This window comes from Heterocephalus glaber, unplaced genomic scaffold (genome assembly GCF_053883595.1).
Source record: "Heterocephalus glaber isolate CG9 unplaced genomic scaffold, H.glaber_assembly_v1.0 deba00001472, whole genome shotgun sequence".
NCBI classification, from domain to species: Eukaryota; Metazoa; Chordata; class Mammalia; order Rodentia; family Bathyergidae; genus Heterocephalus; species Heterocephalus glaber.
The window spans coordinates 92,559,632-92,574,321 of record NW_028258315.1 but is presented as its reverse complement, the minus strand read 5'-3'; the positions used below and the strand labels follow the sequence as shown (position 1 = coordinate 92,574,321).

At 47.1% G+C, this 14,690-nt stretch overlaps 1 protein-coding gene and 1 long non-coding RNA gene across 11 annotated transcripts in view; one reads left to right on the top strand and one right to left on the bottom strand.

Moving 5' to 3' along the window:
* The window catches only part of Colq (collagen like tail subunit of asymmetric acetylcholinesterase), a 75,837-nt gene that overhangs the window by 38,112 nt on the left and 23,035 nt on the right, over positions 1-14,690 (bottom strand). For 3 of the 10 annotated variants that reach the window (XM_021244097.2, XM_004864405.4, XM_087182486.1), the window contains exon 1: positions 29-14,030. The exons of the other annotated variants lie outside the window; for them this stretch is intronic. In XM_021244097.2, coding sequence (XP_021099756.1) covers positions 29-104 — 76 coding nt within the window. In that variant the 5' untranslated portion in view covers positions 105-14,030. Of the gene's footprint in view, positions 1-28; positions 14,031-14,690 lie in introns of those variants that run through there. 10 annotated transcript variants of the gene reach the window in all.
* LOC110345706 (uncharacterized) overlaps positions 14,029-14,690 on the top strand; it is a 5,658-nt gene continuing 4,996 nt past the window's right edge. The window contains exon 1 of the long non-coding RNA XR_002389239.2: positions 14,029-14,547. This is a non-coding gene — a long non-coding RNA (uncharacterized LOC110345706). The remainder of the gene's footprint in view (positions 14,548-14,690) is intronic.

Sequence of the window (14,690 nt, the reverse complement as noted above, 5' to 3'; positions counted from 1 at the left end):
ACATACACTCTCTCTCTCTCACACTCACCCCAGCAGCAAGCTGAGTAACACAGCAGTCCTGAAACGGTGAGCAGATGTGCAAGGGTGAATGATGGGCCCATCATCGTGGGGGTGAGGCCTGAGGCAGACTGGCAGGGAACACAGGCTGGAGACAGGCTGAGATTCGTCACACCCCCAGTGCTCCTGAGCCTGGCCTGCTGGGCATTTGGGGTGGGAGTCGGCTAATCCCTGCTTTGATGCTGCTTCTGGCCCTGATGCCAGGGGTCCGGGGCCAGTCCTGAGCTGCCAGGAGCAGTGTCCTGGCCACCCACAAGTGCTCCTGAGGACAGGCTTGGACGACAGAATGCCCTCTGCCCAGGGGAGGACCTGAGGCTGGGGGCCTGCAGATACTGATCGCCCATGAAAGCTGAGAGGAAATGGAGCTTGACCGGCAAACAGACTGTTTCTTCTGGCTCAGAACCTGCCTGTCAGTACTGCCTGGCCAGCCCAAGGGCCAGCCCCCATGGAGGTGTCCAAAGAGATGGCGCCCTCCTCTGCTGCAGGGAGGACCTCCTGGCCTGGTCTCGGCCATGCTCACCAGGGCTGTGCCAGAGTGCTTCCTACAAAGCCAAGCTTAACCAAAACAACCACACACACACACACCCCCACACCCACACACACACACACGGTCTTCTAGATCACAGGAAGACAAGATTACTAGTACTTAACAATAAGCACTGTTCTTTAACCAGCTTAGTAATAATCACAAACTATAGAGTCAGCAGATTTTTTTGTTTTGTTTTGTTGGCACAGGATCTCTATATATAGTTCAGGTTGGCCTTGAACTCACTAGGTAGCCCAGGCTGGCCTCAACCTTGTGGGAATCCTCCTGCCTCAGCCTCCCAAGTGAGAGGGATTACAAATGGGATTACAAACATGTCCCATCATGCCCGGCAACAGACTTTTGCTATAAAAGGGCAGATGACAAATATTTTAGGCTTTGTGGATCACATGGGCTCTAAAGCAACTTAACTTTGCCATCGAACATGAAAGCAGCCATCAGCAGTGCATAAAGGAGTGAGTGTGACTGTGTTCCAACAAAACTTTATTTACAAAACCAGGAGGCAGCTGAATTTGCTCCACAGGCTGTAGTTTGCTGACCCCCACACAATAGCCTTCAAATGAAAGGACATGGACTGTGTTCTTTCATTCTTTTGCTTTGTTCATTCAGAAGCGCACAGTGAGTACCAAGTGTGTGAGGGATTTTAGAGTCTAGACACAATTTTGCCCTTGGGATGTGTAGTTCAGTGTTGTGGATCTACTGATCCTACCATCATGCAACTTGGGCTCTGGTCCTGGTTTTGCCACTTAGTAGCTGTGAACTTGAGGAAGCTGCTCATTTTCTCTGTGTCTCAGCTTTCTTACCTGTAAAATAGGTATGGCAAAGCCTACTTTGCTACTTTGCTTGTTGAGAGGGTCACAGCTCAGGCTTTTGGTGTTCCTGACACACAAGAGGGCCCTGTTTTATCAACATATTCTTGGATGGCTCCTGCAGAGGGTCAAAAAAGAGAAGGGGCTAACATGGGCCAGGATAGAGAGAGGAAAGCCGGCTAACAGGAGCGGGATATCTGAAGGGGTTCACAGGAGATAGCTTCTACTTGGTGGCGAGGGAATCCAAGTGAGAAATCAGGGAAGGTTTCCTGGAAGAGGCAGCATTTGAGCTGAGCCTTGAAAACAGAGATTTGCTGGTTTGAAGATGGGATGGTGGGGGAGGAAAGGCATAGGATCTATTTCTTCTCTGGGGAACTTCCCGCTCTCCTTCTCAGAGACAGCAGCAGCGAGGACAGCAGACAGCGAGAGCTCAGCCCTGAGTCCCAGACAGTTGCAGGCGTGTCACATTTTCCTAGATACCCCTGTGCTGGGTCACGTGCCCACAGATCTTCATTCTTCAAATTCCATATCACAGACCCTTAGACTTGGAACTTCTGCTCCTTTCCACATCAAAAGCCTTTCTGTTTTTACTTTTCCTGAGAAGGTTTGCTCTGTGACACTACTGTAAAACTCAGGCCACCGGACTGGACGGTTGCCGGGTCTGATGCTGCAGGTGTTTAAATCTATTTCAAACCCTATATCATGGAGTCTCTTCCTGGCTTTCTCTTCTCTGCACCTCTCTCCTCTACTGTTTTTTTTTTCTGTCTCAGTCTACGCTGTCTCTGTGTCTCTCTAACTTTGTCTCATTCTCTTTGTCCTCTGTCTTCCCAGCCGCCAGCAGTCGAATTCCTGCATGCATACTTGACCTTTAGCTGCCCTTCAGCCAGGTGTGCCAGCCTTCAAGTTAGGAGCTTTGCTGTCTAGCTCTGGCTGTGACTTGCTGTGGGAATCTGGATGACTTATTTCCTCTCTGGGTGTCAAATTTTCCAGATGTAAAAGGAGCAGCACTGGATCCAATGCAGTCTGAGGCCTTTTCAGCTTTGGCTTCTTGTTTGGGCGCCATGATTCCTGAGATACAATGACCCTTCCACGGGCCTTGAACAGGTATGCAGGACTGCCCTCAAGTTCCCTCAGGTGCTCTGGCCCAGGCACAGATGAACAGAGCAAAATTAATCCATTATAAGTTTCTGGTGCCTTTCGACACCTGTCAGCAGGTATCATATTCAGAGTGTTTCGTCCTAATTGTGGCTCTGGGCTTTATCAACCAGACCAGAAGACCACTTCTGGAATCTGCCTCCCTGGGCACTGTTCTGGAAGCTCCTGTCCCTGCCGCTGCCACAAGCAGGACTGTTCATTGTGGATCAGGGCCAGAGTAGATTCTATCTTGCATCTTCCTGCTGCTTCCACTACCACACAGAGAGATCTGCCTGGGCTCAGTTACTCAGGGGCCCTTCCCAGGGATCCAGAGTTCCCACAGGAGGCAAAGATGGCTACATGTGTAGAGGGGAGCCTAGGGTTACTTCAGCTCTGGGGAATGCAAATCTGTTGTTCTATCATAAAACCTTGGTGGGAAGAGGAGTAGCCTGGAGGACTTAGGTTCTACCTGTCCACTGACAAACACCCTCCTCTTGACCAAACTTCGGTTAGGTTCCTCTGATTCCTTTCCTTGCCTAACCTTTGAACTTGGGCTTCTATGTCTACCCTTGTAACATCCAGTTGTAACAAGAATTCTAGTAAGTCAGTTTAGAGGGAATTCCCCATCCTTGACATCTGATTAAATTCTCATTCCTCACCCTTGGTACCTGAACACCCTGTCTGCCTTCTACAAAAATCCTGTTAGGGCTGGGGATTTAGCTCAGTGGTTCCGGCGCCTGCCTCACAAGTGCAAAGTTCCGAGTTTGATCCCCGGTACCAAAAAAAAAAAAAAAAAAAAAAATCCTCCTAAATTGGTTGAGCCAGAAACCCTGTACACAGTGTCTCTTGCTAGTACTTTTCCATCCACTCACCCAACTGCCCCAAGGCTATAAGTCCCCGCTTGTCCTGTTAGGTTGCAGCTGACCTTGATCTCTGTCTGTCTCTCACTGTGCTAGTCTTGATTCCTATGGAGGGAGCCTTGAATAAAGCTGTCCTTATCCTTTTACCAAGTGCCATTAAGAAAAAAAGAAAAACAAACAAACAAGTGCCATAATAATTTTTTCTTTAACGTCACCTCCAGATCCAATGTTTTTTTGGTCTTGGGAGAGCCCTTAGTAAATTCTATTTGAACTCACAAACATTTATTGGATGTTTACTGTATGCCAGGCCCTTGCGATGCCACATGCGTGTATAAATAAATGTGTTCATGGTGTCAAGTTTGAAAAGCAAAGAATTTTCATTTCATCTGCTAACTTGTGCTGGTCAGTGGAGACTTCCCGGAATGTTGTGTTAAGAAGCATTCCCAGGAAAGAGGACCATGACATGTTTGTATTGTCCTCCTTGAGATGAGAGGAAGGAGTATCTGTGCTGTGTACTTGCTGCTGAGCCTGGGTTGGCAAAACCCTCACCATGAAACAATGGTGACACTGGACTCAGCATTTTCTGCATTTACTGTCTTTAATCCTCATGGCCAATTAATTATCTCCAATTCTTGGAGGAGAAAATGACTCTTGAAACCAAGTCACTTGGTCTGGGCTACATAACTAGTACAGGCGTGGGGTCAGAAATCAAAAGGAATCTTGTACACAGCCTTGTGAGGAGGAACCCTCCTGATTATCTTGTCCAACTTCTGGGGCACAGCTCTCGGGTCCCTGGCCATTCTCACCTTCCTGCCGTTCTCACTGCTCAAGTTTTTCCCTAGCCCAACCTTTCCCTGGCTGCTTCTAACTCCCAACCACTGACTTCAGAGAGATGGGGGCTGTGCAGAGAAGGCTGGCACCTCAAGAAGGTGTGCTCTTCTTGGTCAGGCCAGGGTGCTCCCTGAGCAGTGGCTGCCTGTGAGAGAAGATGAGCCAGTGACTATTCTCAGTGGTTCTGCCTGAGGGCGGAGGATTCCCTCTGCATTCAGATGGCGGAGCCCACAGACCGGAGGGGCCGGCATCCCTGAATGCCAAAGTAGAGGTGAGCAGCCCCAACTCGAGACTCTAGACTGGTGAGCAAAAGATAAGTTACTAGATTAATCCATTAAAATGATTATTTACTGTAGCAGACAGCATTGCCCTGACCCACTACAAGGCACCGGCAATGGAGAACAGTCCGTATGCTCCCCCTTCTTGGACGCCCATAACAATCCCATGGGTATGTATCATCCTCATTTCAGACAAAGCTTGGAGAGATTGCGAGATATACTTAGGCCACAAGCCACTAACAAGTAGTAGGCTGGATTGAATCCATCTGGAGATTCAGCTACCAGGGCAAAGTGGGGTCCTCCTCCCTCCCCCACACCACCTAGAAAGAATGAGCAGGAACCCCCAGTACCCCAAGAAAATGGTGGCATCTCTTCCAGCTGGGGTTGGAGGCATTTCCCAACACTCAAAATCATGTCTTTCTAATCACACCTTTTAATTATTTATCTTTGGGTTCCTATTTTCCGGTCTGTAAGCTCCCAGTAGACAATCTTGGTGTTTTTTTTTTCCATACTAGAGAAATCCAGGGCCTACACATGCTTAGCTGTAGCCCCAGCCAAAGCAGACCATCTCGGTTGCTCTCTGCCGGCCACTGAGAAGGTTGAGCCAGGCATACTGGTGGCCGTCAATCTGATATCCATTTGCTTTCTCCAGTCTGCTCTTCAAAGTGGACAAAGTCTGAAACCCACTTTGAAATCCATCAGAAACAAAATGGATGGATAAAAGATACATGATAGAGTAAATAAAAATGCTAACCAGTGTAGAATCCACATGGGGAGTGCTTTAGTTTGCTCAGGCTACCATAACAAAACACTACAGGCTGGATATCTTCAACAGCATTCATTTCACACAGGTCTGGAAGCTGGAAGCCAAGGCGTCGGTAGGCATGGCTTCTCCCGCAGCCTCTCCCTTGCCTGTGGGTGGCCTTCTCTTGCTAAGTGCATCCCTGGGTGTCTGCATCCCAATCTCCTCTTCTTAAAAGGATGCCGAGCAGATCAGATTAGGGCCACCTAAAGGTCTCCTTGTAATCTTAATCACATCTTTAAAGATCTCCAACTCTAAATACAATCACTTGCAGAGATACTGGGCATTATTAGGGCTCCAAACTATGAATTTTGAGGAGGCAATTCAGCCAACAGCAGTGGGCATACTGGTGTGCTCTGAACAATTGTTTTCACTTTTTTGAATTTTAAAATTTATAACTAAGAATAATAAAATTAAAAAAATTTAGAAGCACAGGATATCTCTAACAGTTAGGATTGAGAGTAGCTCAGCCCAGTGCTTCTGTTGGCAAAGATCTGGGAGGCCCCGGAGCTGCACAGAACTAAGGCACCAGTATTGTTCGGCAGAGCCTGCAGTCACTAATCATGAGACTGTGAGGTTACTGGATCCCCAAGAATAACACAAGAAAGATGTTCTTTTTCTCCCCCAATCCCTCACCCACAGATACACTTGAGAGTCTGCTCTACCTGCAAGGAGGGAAGAAAATCGTCTCCTATTTGTCATTATTTTTTATGTAAGTCATATATCAAAAGTGACTCCTTTGCACACACAAATGCAAGTCAAAAACCCTCTCCTTTTCTTCCACAAGGGAATTGTTTTGGGCCTTATCTGAAGGAAGGCATCTGCTCTTTTGAGTTCAAGTTCTAATTTGACCAAATGGCATGGGTAAATACAGAGGAAGGAGGAGACAATGCTATTAGGAGCCAAGGGAACATAAAGAAATCTCCCCATGGCTGGCTGTGCCTTGGCTCTGAATTTGATTACAGTGGCCAGCATAAATCAGTGGGTTCTATTAAATCTTCTGCTAGGGCTTGACAGGGGAGGCCAAGTTTGTAGAATTATTTGGGAGATCTGGTCACAGGTTAGACAACCCCCCCGCCCAGCTGCATCAGACCCATTGGGTGAGTTATTTCCAACACCCACTGACAACTGGCTGAGTGGAAAGACCCTGTGTTTCCATCTGCTGTGTTTCCATGCTTTCATTTTTCCATGGTGACACTTTAGCTCTAGAGGCACTTGTAATTCAAAACCATGTAGCTCACTTAACCCCTTCTCCAGGGTCCTTACCCCTGCCCCTCCCTCCAGTATTTGTGGTCTGAGGGTCCACAACAGGTGGGGAGGAGGGAAGCTGGGTCCCTGGGAGTCCCCTGGTTACCCCCTGGCACAGACAGGGATCTTTACACATAGGGGTCACTGAGTTACTTGCACTCCTGGATTCCAGAAATTGGACAACTCAGGATTGGTTCCTTTGGACTCAGTTGAGCAGCAGAGCTTCCCAGTTGAGCTACTTGGCAAGATGAGCCTTAGGCTTTTCATAGCACTGTAATTGTGTGATTGTATCATTTTGGAAATTCTCTGAGATCTCAACTCCCCTGGCTTCTTTGGGTCTAAGAGACTTTTAAAGACAGAAAAATCCCAACTTGTGCTCCAGACAAGAGGCAATGTTTTGTATGTACATATGGGGTTTTATGTAACTATTTAGTTAATACATGGGTGTGATTCAAAATTCAAAAAGTATAAGCAGGTATATATGAAAACTCTCTCACCCTTCTCCCCAGCCACCAAGCTCCAGTGATTTATTACCATTCAAGTACTTAGTTTTATGTATACTTCAAGGAATATTTCATTCCTTGTTTAACAACCAAGTTCCATTCCTACAAATAGAGCCTCAATGTCTTTTTTGTATAGTACACTTTGTTTATAGTTTTGCTGATTGTACTGTACAGTACTATAGTTTTATGTTCTGTTATACATTACAGTACTGCAGGTGAGAGTTATGCAAATAAAAGCAAAGTCATCAAGTTAGAGTTTCCTTTGACCATTTCTTTGTTCCGAATATTGTAATGTACATACTATATACACATCCTCATTTAGTGACCAATACATTTAATGATCTAGTTATGGGAACTGAATTTGGTCATTAAACAAGGATTGCCTATACTAAAGCTATTCCCTAAAAAGCTCCCAAAGTTTCTTCTAATAGTTTTATAGTTCATATTTTGCATTTAAATCTTAACTCATTTGTAATTTATTCTGGTGGAAGATAAAAGCTTGTCTTTAAACTATCTTTTTTTTTTTTTTGGTACTGGGGATCAAACTCAGGTCCTTGTGCTTGTGAAGCAGGTGGCGAAACCACTGAGCTAAATCCCCAGCCCCTTTAAACCATCTTTATATAGTCTACAACTCGATAATTATACTAAGCACTTATGTGCTAAGCACTGGGTTACAATAGCTCTGAGCATTGTTAATATTTTCTCCCTTTGACAGATAAGTAAACTGAGGCTCAAAGAGGCACCCAGGTGAACAGCAGTGTCAAGACTTGAACCCAAGTGGATTGTCTCCTTACTTGCTCTGCTCTCCTGCAAACTCCATCTGTTTGTATACGCCAAGACATTGCCACGATGACCCACAGTAATTATTTATCTGTGTCATTTTAACGTCACAAGTGGATGATGGGCTCCATGATTTAGGTTAAGGTGTCTTATGAACTGTCTTATAGTTGAGTCAGCTTGTCTTATGACTCTGCTTGTCATATAGCAGTCAAATTTAGGATAGGAGGTGCAATAAATACTGGTCATTTGATTGGTGGGAAGTATCTCAAATGCTATGTCTCTCAAATAATAGGCATAATGAATTTAGAGGCAGAGGGATAGATTTAAACATCAGATTAAGATGAGTAGGTGAGGAAGAAAAGGAGGAGGTGGAAGGGGATCTGAATTAATGAATCTTATTGTACTGATTAGGAAAGAAATTGAGCAAAATACAAAGTGCCAGCAGATATGGCTAGAAAATTGAGCATCTATGTCAAATCAGCCATCATTCCCTTGGATTGCCCAGGATGGGCCTGGTGAGTTAGCAGCTGCTGTCCACCTTGAAAAGGCCAAGATTGTCATTCCATGCAAGGCACAGGCTGTGTGGACGAAGAGCCCAGTTCTCCTGATGTAGATGACTTGGGTAGCAGGAAGTGGCTTGTCTTCCCAGCTGGGTTCTGCTCAGGTTTGGACAGTTTCCCTGGAGCGGACACCTGCTGGGCTGCAGTGCCCGGGGGGTTTCCTAGTGAGGTCACCCCAGTCTTCGGCCCTGCGAGTGGACCTGCTGTCAGCGGGCCTATCAGCCCTGAACTCATTGTGACTACGGTGTTGTTCTTGGGTGTGAGCAGTGTGTCCATGTCTCCAAAGTTCCACAATGGTCTTGAGGTACCTCGATGACTCCTGAATACAGAGGCCACCAGGTTCCTTCCTACGTGCCTCTTGTGATCCTATGAATTATACTTTTTTATATCCCCTCTTTTTCAATTGAGAGAAACAGAGGCTGTGGCAACCAAGGCCCTGGGGAATGGGGCTTCTGAACCCTGACCTGTGGTTCTAGAGCCTCCTATGTGCTGTGATGTCCCTGACTCAGTCCAAGGCTTTATTTTAGGTGGAAACTCTCAGTTCTGAAACTAGAACTTTCAGCACTGGATAAGAGCCAGTGAGATCACAGCAGAGAGGAAGCATCCAATAGAAGCCAGGTGGTCTGCTTTCCAGTTCTTTCTCCACTGTTGAGAATAATGGTTGCAGCCAGAAACTGAGAGCTAACTACATGCCAGCCACACTCTGAAGGCATTAGATTACCGTCTAAAACACAACTTATTATCCACCTTTTACTGATGTGAAAACTGAGGTGTGAAGAAATTAAAGACCAGAGGGCCAGGATCCTGTCGCTTCTGGGTCATGGAGCTGTCACTCAAGTCCAGAGCTGCCTGATAAGGAACCTCGGGTCTTTCACCTGTACACAAGGGTTCTCAGGCAGTGCTCAGATGGGAACTCATGCCAAGACCCCTTCTTTTGGTGGGTATTCAGTCTGTAAATTAGCAAACAGCTTGTCATCCATGAAGTCAGATAAAATCTAAGGCTAATGGACCACTGAAATCTAATCTGGTCCATCTTTTTGTTTTATAGATGGGGAAACTGAGTCCATAAGAGAGGAAATGGTTTGTTTAATGCTTTCCATGCATCCAAAATTTACCTCAGTGCCCTAGCACTGGTGCAAATCTAAGAACATTAGTAAATAGGCAAACTGCTAAACCCAGTCATTGATTAAATGTTCCCATGTCACTTTCCACCAGACTCGAAGAAAAGAAATGTGGCAGCCACCAACCTGGTGGCAATCTCCGAGCTGGCCTGGAAGACCACTCTTCTTTCAGGGTTGGCTGGCAGAAGGAAGCAAGGGCCCAAATATTTGATTCAGACAACTGTGGTGAGGTAAGGATGGAGGAACCATTTGGCTCAGATACTCTGCAGAATACATTTCCAGGGCCTGCGATTCCCAAAGACACCTTGAGCTTCCACTCCTGAGGTACTATCTCCAAACTTCTTAGAAGGACAGAAGATGGAGCAAGCAATGCAGAAATGGAGGAGGGTGTGAGGAGGTGGAGAGGGAAGTGCTCTCTTTTTTCCTTCCCTCTTCTTCTTGGTCAGACCCAGCTAGTGGTCTGTGGAAGTCTGCAGAGACACAGACATCTCCTTCAGCTGTCGCCAGCTCCCAAACACACGCCTCCACCAGTGTTTCTGTTGGTTGCTATGGAGAGGTCAGTGTGGGCTTGAGTGGAGCTGAAGGCTCCTGGGCCGGGAGATGGAATAGGGCCAGGTGTATTTTTAAAGCCATCTGGGGAAGCCCATCTCTACAAGAAGAGCCTCCTTCACTGGTCAGTGTGTTGGACAAAGGCAGAGTCTCATCATTTTCTCTTTAATTCACTAGGTATTTTAAGCAAAAGTTTCTTTGGGTTGTATTTGGGATTTTTGCCTTTTTGATGCAGTGAATGATAAGGGAAATTATGACCTGTTGGCATGTGTAGAAACTTGGTGAGATTGTAGAAATAATGTCAGAAAATGTGTGTTTATTCATACATTGTATGGTAGGGATTTTTCCAAGTACCTTATGTTCATAATTAGCCCACTTAATTCTAAGAATTTATCTATGAGTTAAATCCTACTGTTAGCCCCATTATACAGATAAGGAAACTGAGGTTAGGGGAAGGTAATTGGGCCCAGGTCACAAAGCTAAGGGAAACACAGGATTTGAACTCAGGCAGTGTGGCACCAGGAGCCCTACTTCTTTGTTTTGTTTTTGGTTCTTTTTTGAGACAGGGTCTCACTGTGTAGTTCAGGGTGTCCTTGAACTCACTATGTGGCCCAGGCTGGCCTCAAACTCATGGCGATCCTCCTGCCTCAGCCTCCCAAATTCTGGGATTACAGGTGTGTGCCACCACGCCCAGCAAGAGCCCCTACTTCTAACTACTGCTACATCCTCCCTTGCAATGGTCAGTGGGTCAGAAAGCCCTGCATTGGAATTTTAACCCTGGCATTGTGGGACTTTAGGCAAGTGACTGAACCTCTCTGAATGCTAATTTCCTCTTTGGTAAAAAAAGGGGCACTAGGGGCCGGGGATGTAGCTCAGTGGTTCTGCCACCTGCCTCGAAAGTGCAAGGCCCCAAGTTCGATCTCCCATACCAAAAAAGCAGCGGCGGGGTGGGGGGGGCACTAATGGCTACCTTTGTTGTAAAGATTAGAAATAATGTGCATAAAGATTATAGAAGGTAGAAAGTGCTGAACGAAACATGTTGCGATAGTCAACATGAGTAAGAAATGCCGTTAGATTGGATCAGCGTAGTTCTGAGTGTGGCTGAGGGATTTACTGAAGACAGAAGACCCAGCCTGGGTGTGAGTGACACCAGCCAATGGGCTGGTCGCCTGAGTGGAATAAAAGGGAAACGAAGAAGGAAGGCAGCTTCTGTTTCTCCGGCGGAGCTCCAGTCTTTGCCTTCACCTTGGACATCGTCTCCTGGCTTCCAGCACAGACCCTTCGGCCTCCTGAACGGACTCGCACAGGACACTCCAGTGAGCTCCAGGCCTTCCACAAACAGCCCTTTTACAGTCTTCCACAGCATCTCTGTGGGCAGCCACTGCAAGACGCCGTAAATTCTTATATATTTGTACATCTTGCATTATATCTTTTTCTCCGGTAAGCACTGACTGATACACGTATCATTGTTCGTAGTGATTCCATGTAGCAACCGAACCCCAACTTCTGGGTTTTTTTTTGTATATCCTTTCATTGGCACATTTTAGGTGTATAATATAATGACATTGATCATTGGAGATATACAGCTTTACATGCTCTCTTGAAGTGTTACGGATTTTTGGGGCAGGGGGGTTTTTGGTACCAGGGATGGAACTTGGGTCCTTCCGCTTGCACAGCAGGGGGTGAAACCACTGAGCTAAATCCCTGGCCCCCCAAACCCCAACTTTTGCATTGCAGCAGGAAAGATAGTGAGCCGCAACAACTGCTGCCCAGAGGGGCAAATGAGGCAGGAAACTATCAAAAGGCCTTTCAGGTTGGGTGTGATGGTGCACTCCTATAATTCCAGGACTCAGGAGGCTGAGGCAGGAGGGTTGCCATGAGCTCAAGGCCAGTCTGAGCTACATTTGAGACTTTGTCTCAAAAAACAAACAAACACCAACAGGGGCACAGATGGCATCTTATCTCTAGCAGATGCTGTCACTTCCTTGCCCAAGTCCCTCTGCATCCATCAAGCCTGCCAGTGCCTCCAGCTTCCTGCCACATAGCCCAGTTCCCTGTGCCCGAGATATCCTCAGTAGACTGGAGTTCCGGTTGCCTACAGCAGTAACTGTTCAGGAATACACCCTGTACTGATGCCTTCGCTTCTCTGCCTCTCTTCTGCACTGCTTTGCTGAGGTTACCTCCCAAACACACTACTTGCACTTGAATTCTTGCCTCAAGTTCTGTTTCTGGGAAGGAACTCAAGTGAAGGCAGCATCTAGGCCCGGCCCTCGGATTCCAATGTCACTTTAAGAAAGCACAAGTGGGTCTGTTTATCCCATGGCAAAGGTGACTATAGTAGGCTTGACAATGACCCCCATAAGTATCTGGATTTGAATTCCTGGACCCTGTAAGTGCTACCTTATATGGAAAAAGGAACATTGTACATATGATTAAATGAAGAAGTTTGCTGGGGATTTAGCTCAGTGGCACTGTGCCTGCCTCGCAATTGCAAGGTCCTGAGGTCAATCCCCCCGTACCAAAAAAAAAAAAGAAGAAGTTTACAATGAGATTATGCTGGATTATCCAGGCGGACCCCAGTGCAATCACAAGCATCCTCATAACAGAGAAGCCAAGATTTGACAAAGAAGGAGATGTGATCCTCCCTCCCCCAAACCCAAGATGCTCCCCTGCTGGTGTGGAAGACAGAGGAAGGAGCCTCCAACAAACAAATGCACAAATGCAGCTTAGAGTTAGAGACAACAAGAGGCCAATTCTCATTCTGGAGCAGGGAACTTGGCCATCCCTTGCCAACACTTTGATTACTGCCCAGTGAAACTGATTTCAGACTTCAGACCTCCAGAACTGTAAGAGTATAGAGGTGTGCTGTGTCAAGCCACTCTGATGTGTTTACTATAGCAGCCACAGGGAGCTGGCATAGTAACTCAGAGGTGAGTTAGAGCAGTGGTTCTAGAAGAGTGGTCTGTGGCCGTGGACCTGCAGCTCTGCAGCACCTGAAGCTTTATGGAAATGCAGGGTTTTGGCCTCCGTGCCCCGCCCCAGTCAGAATCTACTGGGGATGGGTCCCAGGAATCTGCATTTGAACAAGCCCTCTAGGGGATTCTGAGGCTGGCCATATAGCACTGAAAGGGCTGAGAATGTAGCTCAATGTGAAGACAGACCTTGGGTTCAATCCCCAGTATACCACACACACACACACACACACACACACAGGTGCAGTGGACATTCTGTGTCTTAGTTACTTCCCTGCAGCTGGGACACAATACCTGACATCCACAAGTTAAAGGAGAAAGGGTTATTTTGGCTCAGAGTTTGTAGAGGTTTCAGCCCATAGTCTGCTGGCTCCAAGGCAGGGTGGTATGGCAGAGGGGCATCTCAGAGAAAGAGCTCATGGTGTGGCAGGGAGGGATTAAGGGAAAAGGAGGAATATATATCCTCCCAGGCCACTCCTATGGGATCCCCTCTTCCCACTGGGCTTCACCTCCCAACATCACACCCAGCTATAACCCATCAGCGGGCCAGTCCAGTGATGGGTACCACACACCCATGATCCATCACCTCCCAAAGGTCCCACCTATGAGCACGTGAGGCTTCAGGGAGACTGTAACACTCTATGAGCTGGAGCCAAGCTCTCATATTCCAGTGTCACCATACCAGAAGGTGGGACTGGAACTGCCAGCTCACCTGGCCTTTCAAAAGGTTTGGGGTTTTGTTTGCAAAACAGAAATCGGAACATTTACAGATGTTAAATCATTCAATTTTTAAATGCAGCAAGTAAGGCAATTTAAAACTCCCTCACTCCAGCACAAACCCCAGACTAACTACAAAGGCCACACTCAAAGGCAAAGGCATCTCCAGCAGCCCAGTCTGGACAAGTTCTTCTCATTGTGAGGTCAGAAGCTCCATGTGTGTGTGCTTGGGAGGGGCAATTTTTGTTTGCTCACTCCTGTAACCCACTTCCAGGCACACAGTTGGAACACATGAAGTGTCAGTTGCATTAATGAATCCTCGAAGCAATCCTGTAAGGCCAGGGGTCTCACACCCATTTGGAAGATGAGGAGCTTGGGGCTTGCTTCGGCGAAGTGAACTCCCCACCACCACACAGCTCTCCAGCAAGAGCGGCAGCCTTCAAACCCAGGACCACTCAGAGGAGGGGCTGCTGTGAAGAACAAATACAACTGTAGCTGTGAAAGTGCTTTGCATAAGGAGAGGTTTGGGGAATCGCTACCAATCAGAGGAACAGCACAAGTAGAACTTGCAGATGGGAACTGCAGTTAAAGAAGATGAGCACCAGCTTACTGGGTATCTCACTGAAGCCAGAGGGCTCTGTGTTCTCTCTGGAGTGGTGTTGTTTTTATACAGCTGTGCATCTGAAGAAAGCAGGTTTGGGTGCAGCAGACAGCAGGGATGAGGGGGCTTGGTGCAGGACATCTGCTCAGAAAGCCTCCCTATGCCTGAGCTGAAGGACCAGGTACTGCTTTATGCGGAGGCCTGGGAGGGGGTAACGCCTGAGTGTGACGCCTGAGACCCCTAGAGAGCCCTCTAATTTAAGAGCCCTTTCTGATTTTATTATCTAGAGGAAAAATGGGGAGCTAAATCAGAGGAGATGGCTGG